General features: G+C 41.7%; 1 protein-coding gene across 1 annotated transcript in view; it reads right to left on the reverse strand.

Annotated features, from left to right (window-relative positions):
- Positions 1-6,644: 6,644 nt before the first annotated feature.
- Positions 6,645-22,302, reverse strand: part of ABCB7 (ATP binding cassette subfamily B member 7) — a 41,623-nt gene continuing 25,965 nt past the window's right edge. Inside the window, exons 8-16 of the mRNA XM_063345691.1 lie at positions 22,202-22,289; positions 21,039-21,213; positions 19,412-19,569; positions 18,703-18,866; positions 18,401-18,530; positions 17,767-17,938; positions 12,201-12,304; positions 10,499-10,606; positions 6,645-7,740 (exon numbers count right to left, since the gene is read on the reverse strand). Coding sequence (XP_063201761.1) covers positions 7,522-7,740; positions 10,499-10,606; positions 12,201-12,304; positions 17,767-17,938; positions 18,401-18,530; positions 18,703-18,866; positions 19,412-19,569; positions 21,039-21,213; positions 22,202-22,289 — 1,318 coding nt within the window. The 3' untranslated portion in view covers positions 6,645-7,521. The remainder of the gene's footprint in view (positions 7,741-10,498; positions 10,607-12,200; positions 12,305-17,766; positions 17,939-18,400; positions 18,531-18,702; positions 18,867-19,411; positions 19,570-21,038; positions 21,214-22,201; positions 22,290-22,302) is intronic.

Here is a 22,302-nt window from a genome sequence, read left to right on the forward strand (position 1 = left end):
AAATTCTGCCCTAAGACACTAGTAAAAATGCATTTTTCCTCTTTTTTTTTTTAAATAAATCCACTGTGCAACTTCGTACAATTGACACTTCTCATCTGAGAGCGAGCCTGCACCGAAACCCCACGGTGACTACAGCCGTGACAACCTCCCAGCGGTAGGAAACTCGCACAGCGGCTCTGTGAATTCCCAATTTAATTACCCGCACAACCCCTATTCCACCAGCCCCACTTCCACCAGTGCCCGGTGACTCAGAAGAAAGTTAATCATAATGTACTCTCGCGGGACATGCCTTAAAGCCGATTTAGGAAGCTACCTTTAGCCTGGCAGGCAGCTTGCCAGTATCACCAGCGATACTTCGTGTGGCTGCCCCATCCCTGGAGGGGTTCAAGGCCAGGTTGGACAGGGCTTGGAGCAACCTGGGCTGGTGGGAGGTGTCCCTGCCCAGGGCAGGGGGTGCCACTGGGTGGGCTTTAAGGTCCCTTCCAACCCAAACCATTCTGTGACTCCACAGAGGATCCTAACGGGGCTGACCAAACATCCATCTGGACGAGCACTTTGTGAAGGACAAGGACACCATACATTGGGTTTTTGGCCTCTTTTCTTCGGCATCCACACAACACTTAACCCTCGCAACACACAGCAACGCTCCTTGGCATTTGGCCAGTGCTGTGCCGGGCCAGCCAAAGCCTGGCTAGAGGAGAGTGTTTGGAGAAGAATATTTCTTACTTCAAGTGGCACCGAGCGGCTGTGGCTGCGTCCTGGCGGGGGACGGGAGGGAGCTGGGGACCGGCGCAACCTTTGCCTCTGGAGGACTGGTCTTGCACGGTTTCTCGCGATTTTCCAGGCTGCATAAATCTCACGTCATTTCCCTGAGTTTAGTCACGACATCTGCAGAAACTGATCAAAAGTCACATAACAGGAGTTTAAAAGATACTTTTCCGGGATCAACCATTTAAGGACTTTCTTAAAAAGAAACCAGATGGATACACTGATGTCAAGTAGCAGCTGAATTCTAGAATACCCATTCTACAGGATGCTCAGACATATGCAATTTACCTCCCTCCCCACCTCAATGACATCACCATTCCATTAATGAGACCACTCTACATCACAGTCCTGTCACATCCCAACACTTCTTTAATAATGTAATTTTTATTTTAGAAAAACGCCCTGGCTCCTCCCAAGAAACATGCCCGACTCTTCCGCACGCAGTTACAGCATCCCGTTGCCATCGAATCTCCCGTCCCGCACACGGCCTGAAACCGTAAATTTCCCACAGGCGTCAGGACTAAAGGTAGGGAAGAGCGTTTAGATGCTCAACCAACCAAAATAAACATAATTGGAATTTTTTCCCTGGGAAGCAGCAGATAATCGATAGAATACTAAATTGTCACTTCCGCAACCATTGTTTGAACACAGATGGGATGTGAAACAAGCACGGTAACCTCAAAATGATTCCTAATTTATGTGAAGATTATAAAATGCTGGATTTGTAATTACTGTTTTCCTCGATGCACACATGCAGCTCAAATTAGCACTAATAGAAGTTATATGTGTACAGGACAGAAAAAAACCATACTCCCATTATAGCTCTTTCCCCTCAAAAATTAATGACTTTTTTTGTCAGTAAACATTTATGGAGTACTCCTGCACAGTATCGTTACAAGACTTAAAGCTATACCGCAAACGGAACTTTGGAAAGAACAGCTGGAAGTCCACCCCATCATGCTTGAGCACACCCAGCCTGCGCCAGCGTCCCGTGTCCCTCCATCCTCCCACGTTCCCTCCATCTCCTCCAGGGTCCCCTGTCCCTCCGTCATCCCATCCCCTCCACCATCCCACGTCCCTCTGTCCCCTCTGGGGTCCTGCGTCCCTCCATCATCCCAAGTCCCCCCATCCCCTCCAGGATCCCACATCCCTCCATTGTCCCACGTCCCTCCATCCCGGCGCAGAGCGCCCTGTGCCAGACCACGCAGAGCGCGGTGACAATTGCTTTGGGACAGTGACAGCAGGACCAGTGGCTATCAGAGTTCAGATCAATACGGTGCAAGTGCATTAGAACTATCAAAATTAACACGTAATAAAAACCAACCAAACCAAACGTTTCCTGCTTTCTCGTTCGATTATGAGAAACCGGAGTCACAGCTGCACAGAGAGAAGCCCAGTCAGTAATTACACACAATGTCATCTCAAGGGCTCAGGCAAATTGTTAAGACAGATCTTCTACTGTTCACAAGTTTTTATATTTATAAGAATACAGTATTTTAAAGCCTGAAACAGTCAAGCATTTAACAACGATTTTCATTCTCATCTGCGCGATGCATCTAACGAGTGCTCTCCCCGTGGTTTAGCAGCTCCAGACACCGCGAGGGCATGTCAGGAGCGGAACTCGGGTGCACCACATGAACTTACCTCTCCGACCCACCACCAGGAATTTGGTCACCTTACGCTCATCCCCCCCCGCCCCCGTAACCTGCCTGCACCCTCCCTGCCCTCGCCAAGCACCACAAACAATTGCTGCTACCGAAGAGGCCAGTTCAAAGCTTCTCCTTCCCAGCAGAAGAGCCATGCTCCCACCGCCGCTATTAAAGTCAGAGCTATTCCCATTCCCTAGCAGAGACGGAGCGTTTCCTCTGGAAATTGCTGCAAAGCTGGAAGAGCCGTTTTGACAGGACACCCGTTTCTATTCACAAAGATAAATCCTTTATTTAGTAATAATTGTCTATACACAGCTGAACAAGAGGAGTCAGGGTAAGAAGTCTTCCAGCAGAATGTTTACACAATATGATCCAAAACTGGCTTTTTTTGTTGTTCTGGAATATCATTTTACTGTGAAATGTAAATTTTACATTTCCATTCTGAAAAGAAACTTGAAGATAATTTAAAATCTCAGCAATAAGAGAAGTAAGTAACTGCTGGTCCATGTAACAGAACTGAGAGCAAACAGAGGGACCATCCGCGAGTAGCAAGTTCGGAATTTCCATTTGTAAGAAGCAACAAAACCTCCCCACCTGCCACTGAGTCAATTTTCTAATTTGGGGGTTGGAATAGCCAAGATTTTGTGTGTCGTGTCTTCATATCCTGGGCCTAATAAGCTTTTACATGGGAACGAAAATTAAATTCTCTACACTCATAGTTTATAGCTGACTATATGCTGCAAGAAACAGTCCCCTTTTTAACGTCCATTTTTCACAAACACATTTCCTTTAAAAACAGAGAATGAGGAGGGGGCGGGATTAAATGGCTTTTTCCACTCTAAAATTGCAGACAAAGATTTGATAATGGTAGTAGATGACTCGAATTTTGAAAAACAACCATCTAAAAGTCCAGAATATGAAAAGCTGTTGTTCAGAAAAGTGACGTTCCAGATCATTGATGAGCAGAATTACCAAGATCCGCAGAGGCTCTGAAAGAGCTCCAAAATAAATCCATTTTTGGTAAGGAACTGCAAGGCTCTTCAGAGAGATGCCACAGAGACGCTGTAAGAGTCAGGGCACCACAGCGAGCGCCTCTCCAAAGCCGAGACGCTCCCATTCAGCGCTTTGAACGTCTGCTTCAAATGGTGATGCTTTGGAGTCATCGTAGAGGAATAAAAATTAAAATAATTTTAAAAAAAAAAAAAAGGGCGAGAGTCCAAGTTTTACCTTCCAGCAGACAAGAGAATCACCGCGTATTGCGCCTGTTCCTCCGCGGTACCATCTCACCAAACCCCAACGCTCAGCGTTTCGTTCTCGCCTCTGTTTGAGAGACTCGTGCGAGGCTGTGGCAGGTTTTTGGTGGCAGCCCATTTACGACTCCTCGGCTACGCAGTGGCTGCTTCTGCTTTTCCCATTTAAGTTGGGAAAGCGATGGGGGGGGAGAAACCCCTTTTCGCTCTCATTAATACAGATGCCTTTCTTTTTTGTTCCTCTCCCTTCTCCATTTCTTGTGCCCAGCTGCTAAATTTCCAATGGCAGAGTATTTTTGTAACCTGTGTCTAGGGAGCAGACAGACGAGCACGGAGGGCATTCATCCAAATAAAGCCACAAACAAGTCAGGAACGTTTATCCAGCAAGTCCACGACATGAGGAGTTTTCAGTCACCCCCAGAAACTCACTGCAGTTCTTTAAAACAAATATTCTTCTGTATTTCTGGCCTCCGCTTTTAGGAGGTGCCTTTGTCAAGAGTTACCTCCCGGCATTCGATTTGCTTCAAGCCGGACAAGGCTGCAGCGCGGTGACCGGCATCAACAACCACGGCAGAGAGAGGTAACACAGATTTAAACAAATGCAGATCATTTCTGGTATTTACCACGTGAAAACGGTCCTTCCAAACCTGTAACACCCAAGGCTCTTGGAATACCCACAAAGTCCATCCCCGGTGATGACACACATCAGCTTCGCACAATGACTTGTTCATCTGGAAACTTCCCTTCACCGACACGATCAAATTTGGCATTAAAATGGCTTTTGGTTTCAGAGTATTTAAGAGCGAACGCCAGGCTCCGTGCTCTCTGCTGGCAGCTGCCAGGATGGCTAAGCCCTGCGGTACGGACAACTTTGTTGAGGAAAAACCCTTTTCCTCCATCTTTCAGACCAGTGACATTCCTAACACTTGTGCCAGAGGAAAAAAATAAATCTTCAGGATTGAAATATTACTATTTACAGCCATTGCACATTATCTGCTGCTTGCAACAGGAGACTAATTATTTAATTCCAAAACCCAGCTCTTGTGGGGTGGGGAGGGACTGGGGAGGGCCGACACATTGTTTGGGTTTTTTTATGACCCACGATACAGGAAAGGGAAATGCCTCATAAAAAGACTTTTTAATGAACCTTTGCTAACTGTTTCTGGCAGTTCAGAGATAACTGCACCCTTAGAGTCAACCCCACTGCTGTCAGAAACTAAAAAAAGGAGACAATTAGTGAAAATAAAAGGGAGACTGTAAGCTAGAAGAATTCCCAACCGCCACCACGTTAACAAGGCTTCACTGTGCTGCCGCACTCCAAGGATGAAAATGAAAGTCCTCGCATTCACTATACTTTTAAAATAATTCTTAAGGGGAGATTGATGCCAGGTTGGGTTTTTTTTTCCAGCCATCGTTTTAATAGAGAGAAAACGAGCGAGGGGCAGAAAAGACAGCAAAGGTTTTACTCCCTTCAAGTTACCGTTCCTGTATTTAGTTGCAGGGGAGGGTACAACACAAAAAAATTAACACTATTTGCAACTAAATTTCCAGAAGCACCAAATTCAGTCCTTTGCTAGTGCCCACACTGAGAAATCTAGCATCTAATTTACAAACATAATTATATCAGTGTAATTATACTGGTATAATTCCCCAGAAAAAGAAAAGTTCCGTTTCGACATCCAAAAGAAAGATTTTTATTTTTAAATTCAGCATGAAGAATTAGACCAGCATAACTAGGGATAAATAGATATGGTAAATCTCCCTGAAGAGATAAGGGCTAAACATACAATCCAGTTGTGGTGGGATGACCCCGGCTGGGCGGCCGGTGCCCACCGAGCGGCTCCAGCGCTCCCTCCTCAGCCGGACAGGGGGGAGAAAATGTAACGACAGGCTCCCGGGTGGGATAAGGACAGGGAGGTCACTCAGAAATTGTCATCACGGGCAAAACAGAATCAACTTGGAGAAGTTAAGTTAATTTATTGCCCATCAAATCACAGTAGGGTAATGAGAAAATAAAACCTAAATCTTAAACACACCTTCCCCCCACCCCTCCCTTCTCCCCGGGATCAACTTCACTCCCCATTTCTCCACCTCCTCCCCCCCGAGCGGCGCAGGGGGATGGGGAACGGGGGCTGTGCTCAGTTCATCACACGTCGTCTCTGCTGCTCCTTCTCCTCATGCTCTTCCCCTGCTCCAGCTTCCACGGTCCCTCCCACGGGAGATGCTCCTCCATGGACTTCTCCAACGTGGGTCCTTCCCACGGGCTGCTGTTCTTCAGGAACTGCTCCAGCGTGGGTCCCTTCCACGGGCTGCAGTCCGTCAGGAACAGACTGGGTCCCCCGTGGGGTCACAGGTCCGGCCAGCAAACCTGCTCCAGCGTGGGCTCCTCTCTCCATGGGGCCACGGGTCCTGCCAGGAGCTCTCCATGGGGTCACAGTCTCCATCGGGCATCCACCTGCTCTGGCACAGGGTCCTCCATGGGCATCTCCTCCACCGTGGACCTCCATGGGCTGCAGGTGGGTCTCTGTTCCAGTGCCTGGAGCACCTCCTCCCCCTCCTTCTTCACTGCCCTGGCTGTCTGCAGAGCTGCTCCTCTCACACGTTCTCAATCCTCTCTCCTGGCTGCTGTTCCCCAGCAGTTTTTCCCCCCCTTCTTAAGAATGTTACCCCAGAGGCACTACCACCACTGCTCATGGGTTTGGCCTTGGCCAGCTGCGGGTCCATCTTGGAGCCAGGTGACATCGGCTCCGTAAGACATGGGGGAATCTTCTGGCATCTTCTCACAGAAGCCACCCCTGCAGCCCCCCCACTAGCAAAACCTGCCCAGGCAAACCCAATGCACCCGTAATGTCCTGCAAATCACAGCGACTGAGGATTCTTGACACTGAAGAAGTTTTGACTATTGAGATGAGGAGATTATTATAGCAATGCTTTCAACATTATCCAGGTCATCTTCTCATACATTAATGACATAATAGAAATTTATGGAAGTCTTTATTGAATCTTAATTGCTCCCTAAGTCCATGACTGAAATAGAAAAAGTGACTGTATTCCGCTTTGACTACTACAGCAGATGTTGAGGACACAGAATCCTGAACTTGGAGGTTTTTTTTCATTTAAGGGAAACTTCCGATTCTTCATATTTACATATAACATTTTTGATGTTTTCTGTGAAGTCACACAATATTTTGTCAATTCCAGATTTTTGCAAGCTCTTAAAAATACTGTTAGGGTTTTTTTTAGAATAATACCAATACATTTCCTGATAGTCCCGGGTGAAAGGTGTTTTTGCAGGGTGAAACAGGTAATTCCAATATTTAGTTTGCTATTAGAAACCTCTAATATTTTGTTGAGGCTTTTCTTATTCTTTACAAGGAAGAATGTTTTAAACCAGAACTGCACTGAAGAATTTAAAATTGCATCTTCCTCACTAGCAAATGAGTTCAAAATTAGCCCAATTGCAATTAAAACATGACATATTTATCAATCATTAACGATGAGAAATAAGATAAACCAAGGACAAATCTGTTTACAATCGAATAATCCACCTCAAGCGACTACCAGGAGAACTTACCAATGCCTAAAATTGCCATAAATTACACTCTCAGTTGAGAAGTTTAAAGTTTTTGAAAAAGCTCAGCTCTTGCAGATGCCACTGAATAATAGAGATTTCTAAAGATGTAAAAATAGAACTCCTTTGGTTGAAATTATGTCCCTCTGAGAAATGTAAAACCCAAAAACTGCAAAACCCAGGAAGTTTTTGAATGCTGAAAGTTTTTTAGAAACAAGAGCTGCGTGTCATTGTAATCTTGTGCAGTTTTAACCTGTTCTAGAAGATTAATCCAGGATCACACTTAGCACGAACAGTTTCCACAGCCTTTCACGCTGTTCATAACTTCTTCTTCTAGTTTCTTCCTTTCCTCCTCTTTGGACATCCGATTATTTCTCTCTTCCCAATTTGGATTGTTGTGGCTATTTAGTACTTTGCTGCTCTGCGTGTGCCACATTTCGTAGTAGAGATTGTTAGGACTCGCAAGGAGGTCTGCGTGTCTACCGCGTTCCACAACTTTACCCTGGAAAAGAAGGGGAGGAAGTCAGTAATCGGTATTACCAGATCTTTAGGAATACAAATGTTGCCAATATACGAGCCACAGTTTTGCATTACAGAACACAGCAATTATTAATGAGAAGGAGCTTGGGACAGCAAGGGAAGACTGGATGTGTGACGCGCTGAATTGTGTTCCGCTGCAAGCTGAAAACACGGAGCTGTGTTCTTCTCAGCCTTACATAGATGAAAACGTTGATGCCTTTTGGCCACGTGGACAAAATTTAAGCCCACCAACATGGAAGTTTTACTACCTGAACTGGAATAGTTATTTGAAATAAATATAGACCTCTGTATGAGGAACAAGGTGTTAAACTACTGGTGCAAAAGTCACATGAACGTACCAGAACAAACATGTCTTTGGGTGCTAACAAACACGCTTACACTAAAGAAGCTAAAAGAAAAGAGCACACAGAGAGGGATTTGTACTAGATAAGCAAAGAACACATTTAAAATGAAATCCTAAAAACAATTAGTGTAAATTGTGCTTTTAGATGGGTGATCAGCAACTTGTGTCATTGCAATTGCGTGAGCAGCTCAGTTCACCCGTGCTGTCCTCAAGAGCAAAGACAATTTATGGACTTTCCTTGTGGAAAGGGGAAGGAAGAGCGGGAGAGGCCAACCCAAACCCCACAGACAGCGAAACGCTGCCTCTCTTCAAACACCAGGCTCATCGGCTTACTTTGAGGTACACATTTCCATTCACGGCCCTCAAATTAAAATAATGTATTCCTTCTCCAGCTATTCTCTCTTTTGGGAAAAGACAGCATTATACGGACAACTACACGGATTTTATATTAGTTCTAAATTCTGATCTACAATTAAATCTACCTCCTTGTGACAGCTGCTGATGAACATGCTGGGAAAAAAATTAGATCTTGTCACTTCTATTATCAGTCGTGCTGGTGGAATCTGAACAAACATACACCTGACCAACATCGCTGCGGAATTTATTTAAAAACTAAGTGGTTAATTTAGACGGTTCATTGTAGTAGAGGCTAAGCTGTTGAATTATGGCCTTTTTCTTTTTTTAATAACTCTTGAACAATCATCAAACATGTAACTTCTCTGTTCAGCTTCACAGCACTAAGATCAATATCATTAATACAATGGGGCTTTATTCACTCAAGAGTTACTCTGATTTTACCTGGGCAAAAGTACTGAAATTGTGATGCCATTATTTCCATTGCTAAGCAAAACCAGTCACAATCATCTTGTCTCATCTCCGCTACTGAGCCGTATTTCTCGGGCTGCTCACACGGCGCTCAATCACGCTGCGACGAGAAGAGGCAACTTTCTGCTGAGCAAGACGTCAGCGACGCCTCCCGAAGCAGCCGGGCAGCGAAAGCGATGCACCACGCTGCCTCAACTCATTCACAATCCCTATTACACCAACATCATTCATGAAAGCGAGCGCCCGAGCTGGTTTACAGTTTTAGGTTGTGCTTTTATTTTTAATTTAACAGTTACGCTGTAACACAAAACACACCCTTAGTAAGCTGTGAAAACTTGCGTCGAAAACAAAGAGTCGCAGATTGCCTTCTATCATGTTAGAACACATTTGCAAGATGTTTTAACATGCAGTTACATAAAGGATACACCTTAGGAAATGATTTTTCAGCAAAAGCTGAAAAAACAAGCAGATCTAAAACAAATAAAAACTCCACAGAGCACTACGAGTGATTTATTCCACTACTTCATTTTGAGATTCATACAAAGCTGAGATTTGTATAGCAAAGATGAATGTCACCATTTCATAGGATTTTGTTCTAATTCCCCATGAAATCATTTAATGTACTGTAGGAATAATTTATTTTCTTTTAGAGATGCATATTTTAGTCACTAAATACACCTATGATCACAAAGATATAAATAGCAACTGAAAAAAACAAACGCAGAGATAAATTTAACATCTATTATCAGCAGATGAGAGCACTATATTTTCAGCATTATCAGCTAAAAGAGTATCTATGAAGTTATAATAAGGACATTTGTTTATTTTAAATCTATAGCCAGATATGGCTAATAGAGAAAGAAATGGACTTAGGACAGACTGAATATGAGGTGAGAGCTGAAGAGTGATTTAGTAAATCAAATGTTGAAACTTTTCTTCTTTTTCTTATGAGAAGCGCACAGAAAGGGAACAATCACACTTTTCTACGGGTGCAATAGAGAATGGTGTTCAGATTTATAGCATAATTATATTGAACAATCCTACAACAGCTTTATCTGCATGGAAACAGAACGTGCTGTCCTCTCTCTTTCCGTTGAAAGAAAAAAAACCAATGGATGTATGGGAAAGACAGACACTCACTGAGTAGCGAGAATGAAGCATAAATTGGGGGAACACATTAGGAAACCTAAGCTGAGAGAAGCACGTAATAAACCAGATAAAAAACATGCAACATTAAACCAGGCCCAGAGCATCAAGTGAAATTTGTCATAATCCACATAAAGAACATGTAGTTAAATGAACTGTGCAAATGAAGTGAAAATACAACATAAAAGAGTTGCGCATGCAAGTTTCTGCAACTGATAAACTGTTAGTTGCAAAGAGAAATATATAAAAGGCAACACTTGGGTTAGAATTTTCTAACATGGTTCATTTCCTAAGAAAAGCCTTCGGTAGCTTGGTGGGAGTGTAATATTTCAAACGAACACAGGGACTCTCTGAAACAAACACTGACATTACGTGGAAGCGACACATGGCGGGGTGATGCCCTCACCTGATCCAGCACAATGATTTCATCGGCGTCAACTACTGTCGACAACCTGTGAGCGATGAAAACCGATGTCCGGTGCTTCACCATGTCCCTCATGGCATTGAGAATGTTCTGCAAGATTAAAATAGAGAAGAAAAAACACACTCTTACATGCTCCTCAGTGGTATGAGGAGAAATAAAATGCTGTCTGGAAATATGCAAATTACCGTAAATAAGTTCTGAGAAACATCTCCAGTACTGCTACAGCTTCACAAAAAGAAACAGCTACAAGTATCTACAGAAGAATCCCAAGCATGAAATATCTGTGGCTCTGATACAGTCCTCAAACTGCAAAACCCCCCTTTTATTCATAGAATAATGCAGATATCCCAAGGGATAAAGGAAGAGAAGTGTTAGTTGACTTCAGGAAAAACTTCCCTGGGCAGCCATTCTACAAAAGCAACATCAACAGCAGCAAAGGCATGTGAAAATAGAATTCCGTAATAATACTTTCCAATCGATGAAAGGTAAAGAAAAAATATCATGCCAATGTGGAACATAAAGTGAAAGCAATCCTGGGAATTCTCTACCTATCCACCGCTTCCTTTGTGAGCTGCCTTCCACCTTCCCAAACTGCATCCAGGTGCAAGCAGCGCTAATCGGGAATTTGTGCCCTCACTACAATAAGTGAATATTTTCCTGAAAAACACTTGCCTTGGTCAGAAAACATTGCGATTACCAGACATGCTTTTGTGGAAAGGACTCATTTTCATCTGCTGTCTTTAAAGCGCAGTTTCGCTGTGAAACTTTCAGCTTTGCTTATGCTTCTTGCAATAAATACAGCAAAACAAAAGACAGAAAGAATCCAAGTAGAATTGCGCGTGTTATGAACTGTTCTGGTCCGAGGAGGAAGCTGGGCTACATTTGAATGCTCTACTCTATAGATGTACAGTCTCTACTCTGATTTCTTTGTATCTGGAAAGTGAAAGTAATTTAGTGATTACAGGTCAATAAATTCGCTCAATAATCTGCATAAGTGAACACAAACATAGCCCCAGCTCTATTTTTTGCTGACATTAGTTTGTGAAATTACTGCTGGCGCTGAGAGTTTTGTGTTTAAGCAGAGATGCAGTTCTGAAGCCTGATGCAGTCACTGGGCTGGTGTCACGACATTTAGGTCACAGCGCTCGGATGTTTCACAGCCCTTCCTGTGAAACGAAGCCAAATTAATCCCAGCATCGCAGGTTACACCTGCCTGATTTGCATCTCAGAAAAACGCTGTACAGCAAACACGAAGTTTTCTGTTGTGCATTATGTCACAGTTATTTATAAGACATTTTTAATGAATGCTAGATGTCACCTAAATGCCTTTTAAAGTGGACTGGAAAGCTTCACGCTTCACGGCTGCATGAGGTATTTGCAACAGCTTCAAGAGACGAACAGTTAATGGTGAACGGGACCTCAAGAATGTAAGACAGAACCCAGGGACAGGGCTGATATTCTTCATTATGCCTCAAGGTAGACAGAGACTCAGGATCTCTGCTCTGGCCTTCAGGGAGAGGGCTTAGACATAGGATCTCTTAATAATAATAGCAGGAAAACACATGATAGCCATATCTGGCAAAGAGAACAGAATTCTTTCTGAGAGGAAAAGAACAAGGAAAAAGCATCAGAATCAGACATCATCACACCACTTAACTTTTACATTTTTTTAATCCCGATTTACCTCTTCTGTAATTGAATCTAAAGATGATGTGGCTTCATCATAGAGAAAAATAGGTGGCTCCTTTAGCATTGCTCTAGCAATTGCAACTCTCTGCTTTTCTCCTCCTGAATGGGGGGAAAGGAAAAAAAAGACAAAGTTAAATTGTGATATTCTCAATTCAACTGTAGACATTACTGTTTGGGGGGTTGGTTCTTTTTTTTTTTTCTTTTATTTTTAATATACATCATAGTTGCTAATGCTAAAAGTCTGTACATGTGACATAAGATATCACACAAGTTTCTGCTCCCTGGTAAATCTGAAGCGACTCAAGATTGCTTATCCTTTCAGAAAGGGACAAAGAACTATTTCGTATACGCTCCAAGGGAAGAGCAGGTAACCGAGGCCGATGTGCAGTAACTCGCCCTTCGCACCAGGGAGTAGGAGCTCATTTCCCTGGTGTAAGCTCTGCCCCGTACAGCAACTTTGCATCCATTCATCCTGCTCTCTCTCGTGCAAATAAATAACACTCTGTCCATGCCGCTTGCACACGCACCCCTTGCACACACATACTTTTCCTTCAGGTCTCTCCTTGAAATTCGTCTGACTTTCCACTCCACAACAGCCCAGGTCTAGTGTCCATATGTAACAGCTTTAACCGGCAAATTGCGTTGAAGAACACAATTAATATGGTAATTCAGTGGTTTTCAAAGCACCTTCATTCTGCAATCTACTGCCTGGTGGTTTCTGACGTAACAAACTTTCAGACTACTTTCCTTCCTTCACAATTCTTCCAGCCAACATCTACTCAAGAATAACTTTGGACAACTTTTACAGGCAGGAAAACAGGTGCATCCGAGAACCTAAAATCTGCTAAACATTTGGTACGCAATGCAAACGTTTCACATTTGTGCACTTGTCCTCCTTTGTTTTATTCAAGACTTCAAAACACTCCATTTAATACCATTATATTCTTGTTAATGTTCCATTCCTATCAGGAGAGACCATGCTTTAATAAACCATTTAAAAGGCTGATTAAAATGCTGCAGTTCAAATTTTAAACTCTCTTTGGCAGAACTCAGTAGCAATTAGAATTGTACAATTTACTCAGTCTATTTTAATATACTCTCTCTCTCCTTTAAAACATGTTCAAAAACCTCACAGCTTGACAATATCCGTGTTTGAAAGACACACTACAATAACAAAATCCAAGGTCTTTCCTCACATTTGTAACATATTGACTTGTTTCATGTTCATTCATATTCAGGATAGCAGCATGTTAATCGTTTCGTTCACGAAAGCTCTGTCTATTACACATCTATGAGCAAACTCTGAAATGGATTCTACTTGACAAAGCCAAAACAGCTTATTTTTCATTATTTACTCTTGAGGAATCAATCACTGAGACCAGTAAGAATTGCACTAACGCTTACTTCGCCATTTAAATTGATGAAGCTCTCACTGCAATTAAGACTTGCTTATGTCTGTTTTCGTACCACACGAGCAAAGAAAACCACACGAGGGGAGAGAAACTTGGATACTGAGGCTTGTTATCCACGCTACTGCACTGCCACCGTGGAGTTTTGTTTGTACTAATGTTCTTGCCAATTATAAAAAAAAAAATCCACCAGTTTTAAAGCATCAAGACAGCACTTCTACCATATAGTTTTCCAATGTCAGCGCTCAAAGAAATAAACTGTTCATTTACTGGAAGGAATCCATAATATACCGATTTTTTTGCATACAGGGAGAATCCAATTTACTTATGTTTTTTTTTTAAACTAACTATTTGTTGCGCTCAACAGATTTAACTATTCACAGAACCAGGGCCCCATATGAAGATCACAGCCTTTACTGGCCCCACACGTCACTACCAGCATTCACACACGCGGGACCCACGTTAATCGCCATTGTGCCTTTCACTGAGACACCCACCACGTCAGTGGTCCAGAAAACCTCGCTTTTTCACATAAAATGCCCGGATTCCAAAGAGGACCACAAAGTCACAGAGCTTTCACTCCTCTTTCTCTCTCCCGCAACATATTATTTAAACAAGACCAAGTGCTATTTTTGTAGACTAGAAGTATAAGAAGCCTCACCCAACTTAAAAAAAATAATAATTAAACCAATTCAGAAATGAATCTAATATATACCTTTATAACAATTTAGGGAGGCATTTTACTATTCAGAAAACTGAAGAGATTTAAAGTAACAGATGCTGTATTTTTACAGAGCTACTGAAGGAACTCAGAGATATGCATTTGACATCTCCAATCCATTAAACAACTAAAGCATTTCTGGCCATTACAGCTATAATTATCAAGGAAAATGTTGATCTCGGAAAAGCACACAGGACACAGCGGACACATTAGCTCCACACTGCAACCTACACCCACGAACTGGCACCTGCAAACAAAAGCACACAGAATCAAGTTCTCCAAGAGCTGAGCACACAACTGCATTTAAGATCAATTCCATGCGCAATTTGAGGAAGCCCAAGGTGAACAGACATTTCCGAGAGCATCAGCCAAACACTCCTGTACCAACTGTAAACACCGCTGGAGCTTGTTTATTGCTATTGTTTGCCAATACTCCTCTAATTTGCTGAAAACAAGAAACTGAAGTTGCTACTTCAAATGGCAGATGCCCACTGAGCACTTTTTCTATTATCTCAGAAATCCAGTGTCTTTCTCCTGAGAAGTATTTTCCATACTCTTTTCTTTAAGAACAGGCAACACAGGAAAAGAACACGCTTCCCTTCACTTTCTAAACACCCTTTTGTTAAAGCACTGTTAGATGGGTGCTTATCACCATCAGAGTGGTAGCACAAAATAAAGGATGGAGTAAAGGCACATCCCATTTTCAGAAGGGCTCCATTGAAGGAGTCTCGAGGTCATAAGGAAACTCCAACATGCCCACACACTTCTCCAGATTTAGAATGGGACACAGAATCATTTAGATTGGAAAAGACCTTCAAGATTGTGTAGTTCAACCATTAACCTAACACTGCCAAGCCCACCACTAAACCGTGTCTCTCAGCACCATGTCTACTCATCTTTTAAATACCTCCAGAGATGGCAACTCCACCACTTCGCCCGGCAGCCTGTTCCAATGCTCTATAACTCTCTCCGTGAAGAAATTCTTAATATCCAATTTAAACCTCAGGCTACTGCTTTCAGCAACCTGATCTAGTGAAAGATGCCCCTGCTCAGGGCAGGAGGGTTGGTCTAGATAATCTTTAAAAGGTCCCTTCCAACCCAAACCATTCTATTCTCCTGTAAACGTCAAGACATTTCAAACCTATTGTTAGTCAAATCCTCTTTCTAGAAATTACTAGTTTGGGGAGACGGGCAGCACAAGAGAAATCTTTCATCATTATCACGGTTCTCTGTAGTTCTGCCAGTACCTAATTTTCTATCTTCTACTCACTCACTCAGATTTGTGCTTCACATAATTTATTTCCCTTCTAACCTTCTCTGTATTCCTCTTTTGCACATCCACATGCTTCCTCCTGCACACATGTCCTGGATACAGAATGTAACCTCTGATCCTCTGTATCAAAGAGACCAGGACTCCTCACTCCAGTGGCTGCACAGCAAGAAATACCGCCCACAGCTTGGCGACTTTGCGACAGGTGTCATCTCTGCCCGACCCCCTGCACCCCCACATCCCCCAAAGATCCCTACATCTCAGTACCATTCTCAAGCTACCTTCAGCACCCTGAAGTTTCCAAACTCACCGAGGTAAGTTTCTCTCTCCGGTAGGGCCATGCCTCATTCCCGAGGGAGTAGAGCAGTGCCATGTACCACTCCATCCCACCTGCAAATGGAAACAGCTGACCTGTTCTCTGCTCTGACCGATAAGTGGTGTCTTGTACACAGAGTCAGACTGGAAGAAAATTAAGCTCTGTCACACACGTTTAGAGTTTGCCAAACAGTAAGGCCTTGTATCCAGGACTGATGTCGCCTCTCCTCAGGCAGAGCCGCAGTTCAGTTGTGTTTGTGCTGCAGTTTCTCCACTGCCACTCTCTGCACGCAATTCAGCGTTATGCCACCAACCTTATCAAAGTCCTACCAAATATTTCCAGTGACCTCACACTTATCTAGACACCTTTAAGACTGTATTAGGAAAAAGACACCAAACCAATATGAAAAACCGCGTCCCACCGCCGCTTGTATTAGCTAGCAATTTTAAGCAAAACCATAGTGTGTTTTGCTTTTTCAAAAAAAGACAAGAGGAGACGCTTTTAATGAACTTTGCAAATGCACCTTCTACTTCTCATAATATCCACCAAGGAGGGGAACCAAACCCACCAGTGAACTAAATGGGGAAACGTCATTAAATGAGCATCCCATTTTATTTTGCATCAAGTATCTATTAAAAAGCTGTAAGAACTATAAGAAGATAAAGACTTATTTAAAATGTAATACAATAACCTAATAATAATAATACATCCTTCAACCCAAACAGTAATTTCATTTTTGCTTCATTCAACGCACATTTATAAGTGTGACATTTATGCGATGGATATCATTGTTAGCTTTGTCTCAATGGAACCTTAACCTAAGAGATATGCAACTAAAAGCATTCCAGTGGAATCTAGCTACTACCTAAAAATTTAGATGTAAACTCCGTATTTTTAAAATCCTATGTCCCCTCAATAAGAAAAAACAGGAAAAGGACATGGGAAATGATTCAGGCATATCCCACTTTCCACGTGATCCCTCATCTCACAACTCTGCCACAGGAAGAACATTTGCTTTCGAGCATCATCTTCCCTGCGAACAAGTGCATGTAATTTTAATATTAGACAGCTGTAGAGAAGAAGGAGTAAAGAGAATTTTCTGTTAGAGTGGCCCCGAAAGGCTGGCATGCCTAGCAATGCCTGGCTCCTGCCACGATACTGTCTTTCTAGTCTAGAACAGTTTTCTCTTTTACAGAGTGCATACCCAAATACGAAGGGACTTGGAGAACCTAAACTCACACTGGTTTTGTTTCCGTGTCAAGGTTGTGTAATACAAATCCATAGCTTGCAGATAGGCAGACACCATTTTCATGTTGTTTCTTACACAATTCATGGGTAGGGAACACCTAAGACACAAAGGCCCTTTCAATGTGAACAGGGTCCAAAACGACCCCGCTGCAACAACACACCCCATTGCCTTACTTGCTATCAACAGCAAAAACAAACCACCATTTTTAGCTGTTACGAGTTTTGATTTATGGACACAAATTTGGAAATTCTGTGTGTGTATGTAAGCCTCTCACATCCTCCATACAAAGCACACATACATAAAGTTTCCAATTTTATTCACACACATTCCACTACCCAAATAGGTTATGAGAAAGATCATTTTTATTCAGATGCATCTACATGCTTACCTATCAATTCATTTAATGCTTTCCCCTGAAAATACATTCCTTTAAATATTTTGTTGCCTTAAACTACAGATGTTTGTATTAATATTTAGCCTTACAATTATGTTATGGTGTAAATAAGCTAAAAGCCAGTCTGATTGAGAAACAAACTACACACTGAACTTTGAGGTAGCAAAAGGGATACGAAGACCTTGTGTACTTAAGAACCTACCTGAGAGCTTGAGTCCTCGTTCACCAACCTGAGTGTTGTAACCATTCGGCATTCGAAGAATAGCATCGTGGATTCCTGCCAACTTTGCTACTGCATATACCTGTTCTGGCGTTGCACCGATATTGCCGTAGAGCAGATTATAATAGATAGTATTGTGGAAGAGAACAGCATCCTGCATTTACAGAAAGAATAATTTAAACAAGAAACCACGAACAATAGTTTTAAAACTGTCCCCAGCCCATGAAAGAAATCAATACAGAATTATATTTTATTTTTCTACAAAGCCTGAAGGTAAAAGTATTTGGGGAAATATCTTTTCCCAAAAATGGGATTCATACATTTTGTGTCCTAAATACATATATGTCATGCATACTTTTACCACTTTGCTAACTCATTATGGGTGGTAATCAACTATAAAGCTAAATCACTTAAAGCTGGAGGCAGTTTCTCATGAAGAGGCTTAAACACATTTCAGAAATTGGATCTATATGATGATGCACAGGAGAACATAACATTTCCTGGGGGATAAAATAAAAAAAAGCAGACTTTCAAAGGAAGTAGGCAGTATCATTGCGTTTGGATTGGCCTTCACTGAACCACAGTGTCAGAATACCGAGAACGAAACACAGCATACCTGAGGTACAACTCCTATTGCCTTTCTCAGACTTTCCAAACTGATATCTTGTATGTTCTGTCCAGCAACATAAATATTTCCTTTTTGAGGTTCATAGAAACGAAATAATAATCTCACAATTGTGCTTTTCCTGAAATTGAAAAGAATTGAAGTTAATGTTAGGTTCCTGCTTTATCATTTACAATCTCCAAACAGAACTGATGCAAAAAAAAAATTTAAAAGAGTGAAAAAAAAAAAGAACAAATGCACTGAAGAAATAAAATTCTACATCATTGATTGGCATATTTAGTCCATTTACCCACCCTGACCCACTACCTCCTACAATGGCCACTTTCTTTCCTGCAGGGACTTCAAAAGAGACTCCAGCAAGGACTTTCTGCCCCTCAAGGTATTCAAAATGCACATTATCAAAGGCGATGGCAGCCGTTTGTGGTGTGATCTGCAGGGGCGGAGCCAGCTCTTTGTCCTATTAAAAGAAGAGTGTCACTTTATATGCTGCCCAGAAGGTATCTCAAGCAGTTCAACAAGCTGAACAGTCCATTTCTCAGCTCAGAAAAAGGCAAACAGACACTCCAGCCTGGATATGCTGAAAATAACAATAATCTGCCACACCAGTGAAACTGGTTTGTTCCTTCTTTTGCCCAAAGAAGGTAACAATTTCTGCAATATACACTCTGCTTCACAACTTCTTTTGCAGTAATAAATTCTGCATCATTAATTACAAATAAAAATTCAAGCACAAGGCATGAATACTTAAATAAGAGAATCTCAGTACAAATACAGCTTCTGTGAAGCAACTTTTGCTGTCACTAAAAGGTTCTGCAAGAAAAAAAGCAGCTGCTATTGCACTAACTGCACTTAAAGAGGAGGCAGAACAGCACCCTTACATGACATCTCTTTCTTGAATAGAAATTAAACCTGGAAGGTAACAGACAGGGTGAAATAATGGCATTGCCAGAAAACAGCCCTATTAAATACCCAGATACTTTAGGAAAACGAGCTACTACTTACTTTAATTTTGGTATCTACACTGAGAAGTGTAAACAAGGTATTCATATCTATAAGTGCTTGTCTTGTCTCTCTGTATACTGTTCCCAGGAAGTTTAGGGGAAGAGAAAGCTGGAACAGCAATCCATTCACCATTACTAGATCTCCAACAGAAAGGCTGCCTTAAGACAAAACGGATGTGAGAGAATAAGGAGACTTGAAGGGTTGTCTTGTTAGGAAGCACCAAAAGATTTAAAAAAAAATAATCAATCAAGTCTAATTTCTTTTATCCCATTTCTAAACCCAGATGTGTAAATAGTAAACAAAACTCATTCCCAGAAGATCAGATTTTATATAGGAAGGTGCCCGAAACAAATGGCAATGTTTGTGTGGATTTCACTAAAAAATAAAAAAGCTATAACAGCAGTATAAGCAGTAAGACAAGCAGCATATCAGGAAATTAATGGAAAACATGATTGTAAAGTTGTAAATTCCACAGAAAGAAACATAAAGGGGCCTAAATAAGTTATAAGGGAAGGAACTAATATATGGAAGCAAGAACCAGGAAAGACAATCTTAAGTGCAATTATAGACAAATCTAAATGACAGAAATTGTCCCGATCAAGAGAGAGGACTTTCATACTATGTACATCAGAGCTGCTAAAACACATAGTGAGAACCTCTGGGCAGCTTAACATCAAATACGCTGATGAAGGGAACGCTCAGGATGACACACTAGGTAAAGGTAAGTGCTGGGTCAGTTCAGCTGAAACAGGTCCGGAAAGATGATTTAAAGCCATATTTCTACCATCCTGCTAAAAGGCCGCTCTAAATTTTCTGAAGGGTGGCCATAATCTGCACCTACTGATTTATCCATTCACAGATTAACTCTTCCCTGTTCTGGCATCTCTCAAAAAGAGCAAAGGAGACGCAAGAGAGACAACATGATATAGAGGTCGAGCCTTCAAACACATCCGGATGCTAACAGTGTTCATAGCACCACTATTTTTACCCTAAAAACCACCTTACTTTAGCTGAGCCTCATCCCAATACTGCATTCATCTACTGTATTTGGTGTTTGCACTGTGTCTTCCTAAACAAGCAGGCTTTACTTTGTGTAGTAAATTAGACAAAACATAGATGAAAAACTCTAACATATGGAAACAGTTTCTTTAATAATGTGCCATTATTAATCTAAGGAAAGTGAAGAACACTGGTAATAAAACTACCGGAGACAGCACATGGGTATATACACATTGGGGAAACGCTCTGAATCTTGCCAACAGGGGAAGGAAGAAGGGTATAAAGAAAGGATCTTTGTAGAAGGTCCACAGAAGTATTTGTATTTATGTAAGTGTCTTTCACAATCCCTCAACAGAAGCTTCCCTAAGTGACATTTTCTTAGGACCTTTCTCTAACTACTGAACTTTCAAAATGTTTCTAATGAAATCATACTAGTAACTGCTATATGTGTATATATAAAATGCAATTAATAATACTCCAAGAAACAGAAATACCCCAAACTCACAAGCAAAAACTCTCAAAACGAACTACTATCACATTAATCATAAGTTAATTAAAATTAACACCTCTATTATGGATGAATTAAGGTAAAGGAGAGTAATTTTCAGCTTATAGACAGATGACTTACCTGCAACAATGCCCTGGCTAGCAAGCACCATGATGGCCGTTAAGCCAATGCTAAATATAGCACTCTGCCCAAAGTTCAGCAGAGCTAAAGTAGAGGTAGTCTTCAGGGAGGCATTTTCATATCTCTTCAAGAATTCGTCATACCGTTGGGCTTCATATTTTTCATTATTGAAATACTGTGATATACACAAAAATAACAACTGTCACATTCTCAAGCATCCTACCCTGCATGTTTAACTCGTTATAAAATTCAGTATAACCATACTGCATGCACAGATACACACACAGCCCCTCTTCAACACTTCTAACAATGAAAGAGAAAAGAAGATAAAAGATCAGTGTGTGAAGACAAAAACCATCAGCAAACCCCCAGCAGGTTCTGGGGACACATTATGGAGATCCCCACCACACTTGTGTTCTAGTAACACTGGGTGTCTGTCTTGCAGAACTTCTACCCAATTAACGTCAAAACCAAACACCAGCTGCCACTAGATACTAAAAAGAAGAAAAAATTACTGTCCGCTATGCCCTAGAACATCCCTGTTACTGTGTGTGATGACAAATTCTCTAGAACAGTACTTCTCACACAATGTCTGCTTCTGGGTCCTTCTTCACAGATAACTCCATGGCTTATCTTTCCAGTTCTAGGTCTCCAATTAAAAGAAACATAAAATAAGCAGGAGCCTGGACAACGTCAAAGCTGTCCACAGGGCTTTTTAACAGTAGCGGCAGAAGAACCAAGAGAGACCTGTTCTTTCATGCAAACGTTGCAATGGAGTGCTACAAACCCCAACAGGTAATGAAAACAGTACACATGGTCATCTGAGAAGACAGTACGTTGCAGGCCAACATTCAGAAGACAATTTTGCAAACAAGTGAAGAGAGGCTTCTTCAAGACTCTTAAGTTTACATTTTGCAGAAACTGATGGCCAAAGCGATTTAGTCATGAAAGAAACTTCTCGCTCTATTAGCAAATAGATTTTTTCCAGCCCAACTAACAACTTTCATGCTACTCTGTCAATATCACATAGTACTCTTCAAATGAATAATGTTTTAAAAATATGCTATTGCTCCAAATATGTAGCCCTGTAGAAGATGAATGACTCGCTTTCCCTAGGCTGACAGAAGCAAGACAAAGAGCCGAGTAGTAACAACTGGTCTTACCTTCACAGTTTCATAATTTAGTAGCGAGTCAATTGCAGCATTACCTGCATCGTTATCTGCTTTGTTCATTTCTATTCGAAACTTAGTCCTGGAAAAAAAAG

The sequence above is a fragment of the Chroicocephalus ridibundus genome, chromosome 9 (genome assembly GCF_963924245.1).
Source record: "Chroicocephalus ridibundus chromosome 9, bChrRid1.1, whole genome shotgun sequence".
Taxonomy (NCBI): Eukaryota; Metazoa; Chordata; class Aves; order Charadriiformes; family Laridae; genus Chroicocephalus; species Chroicocephalus ridibundus.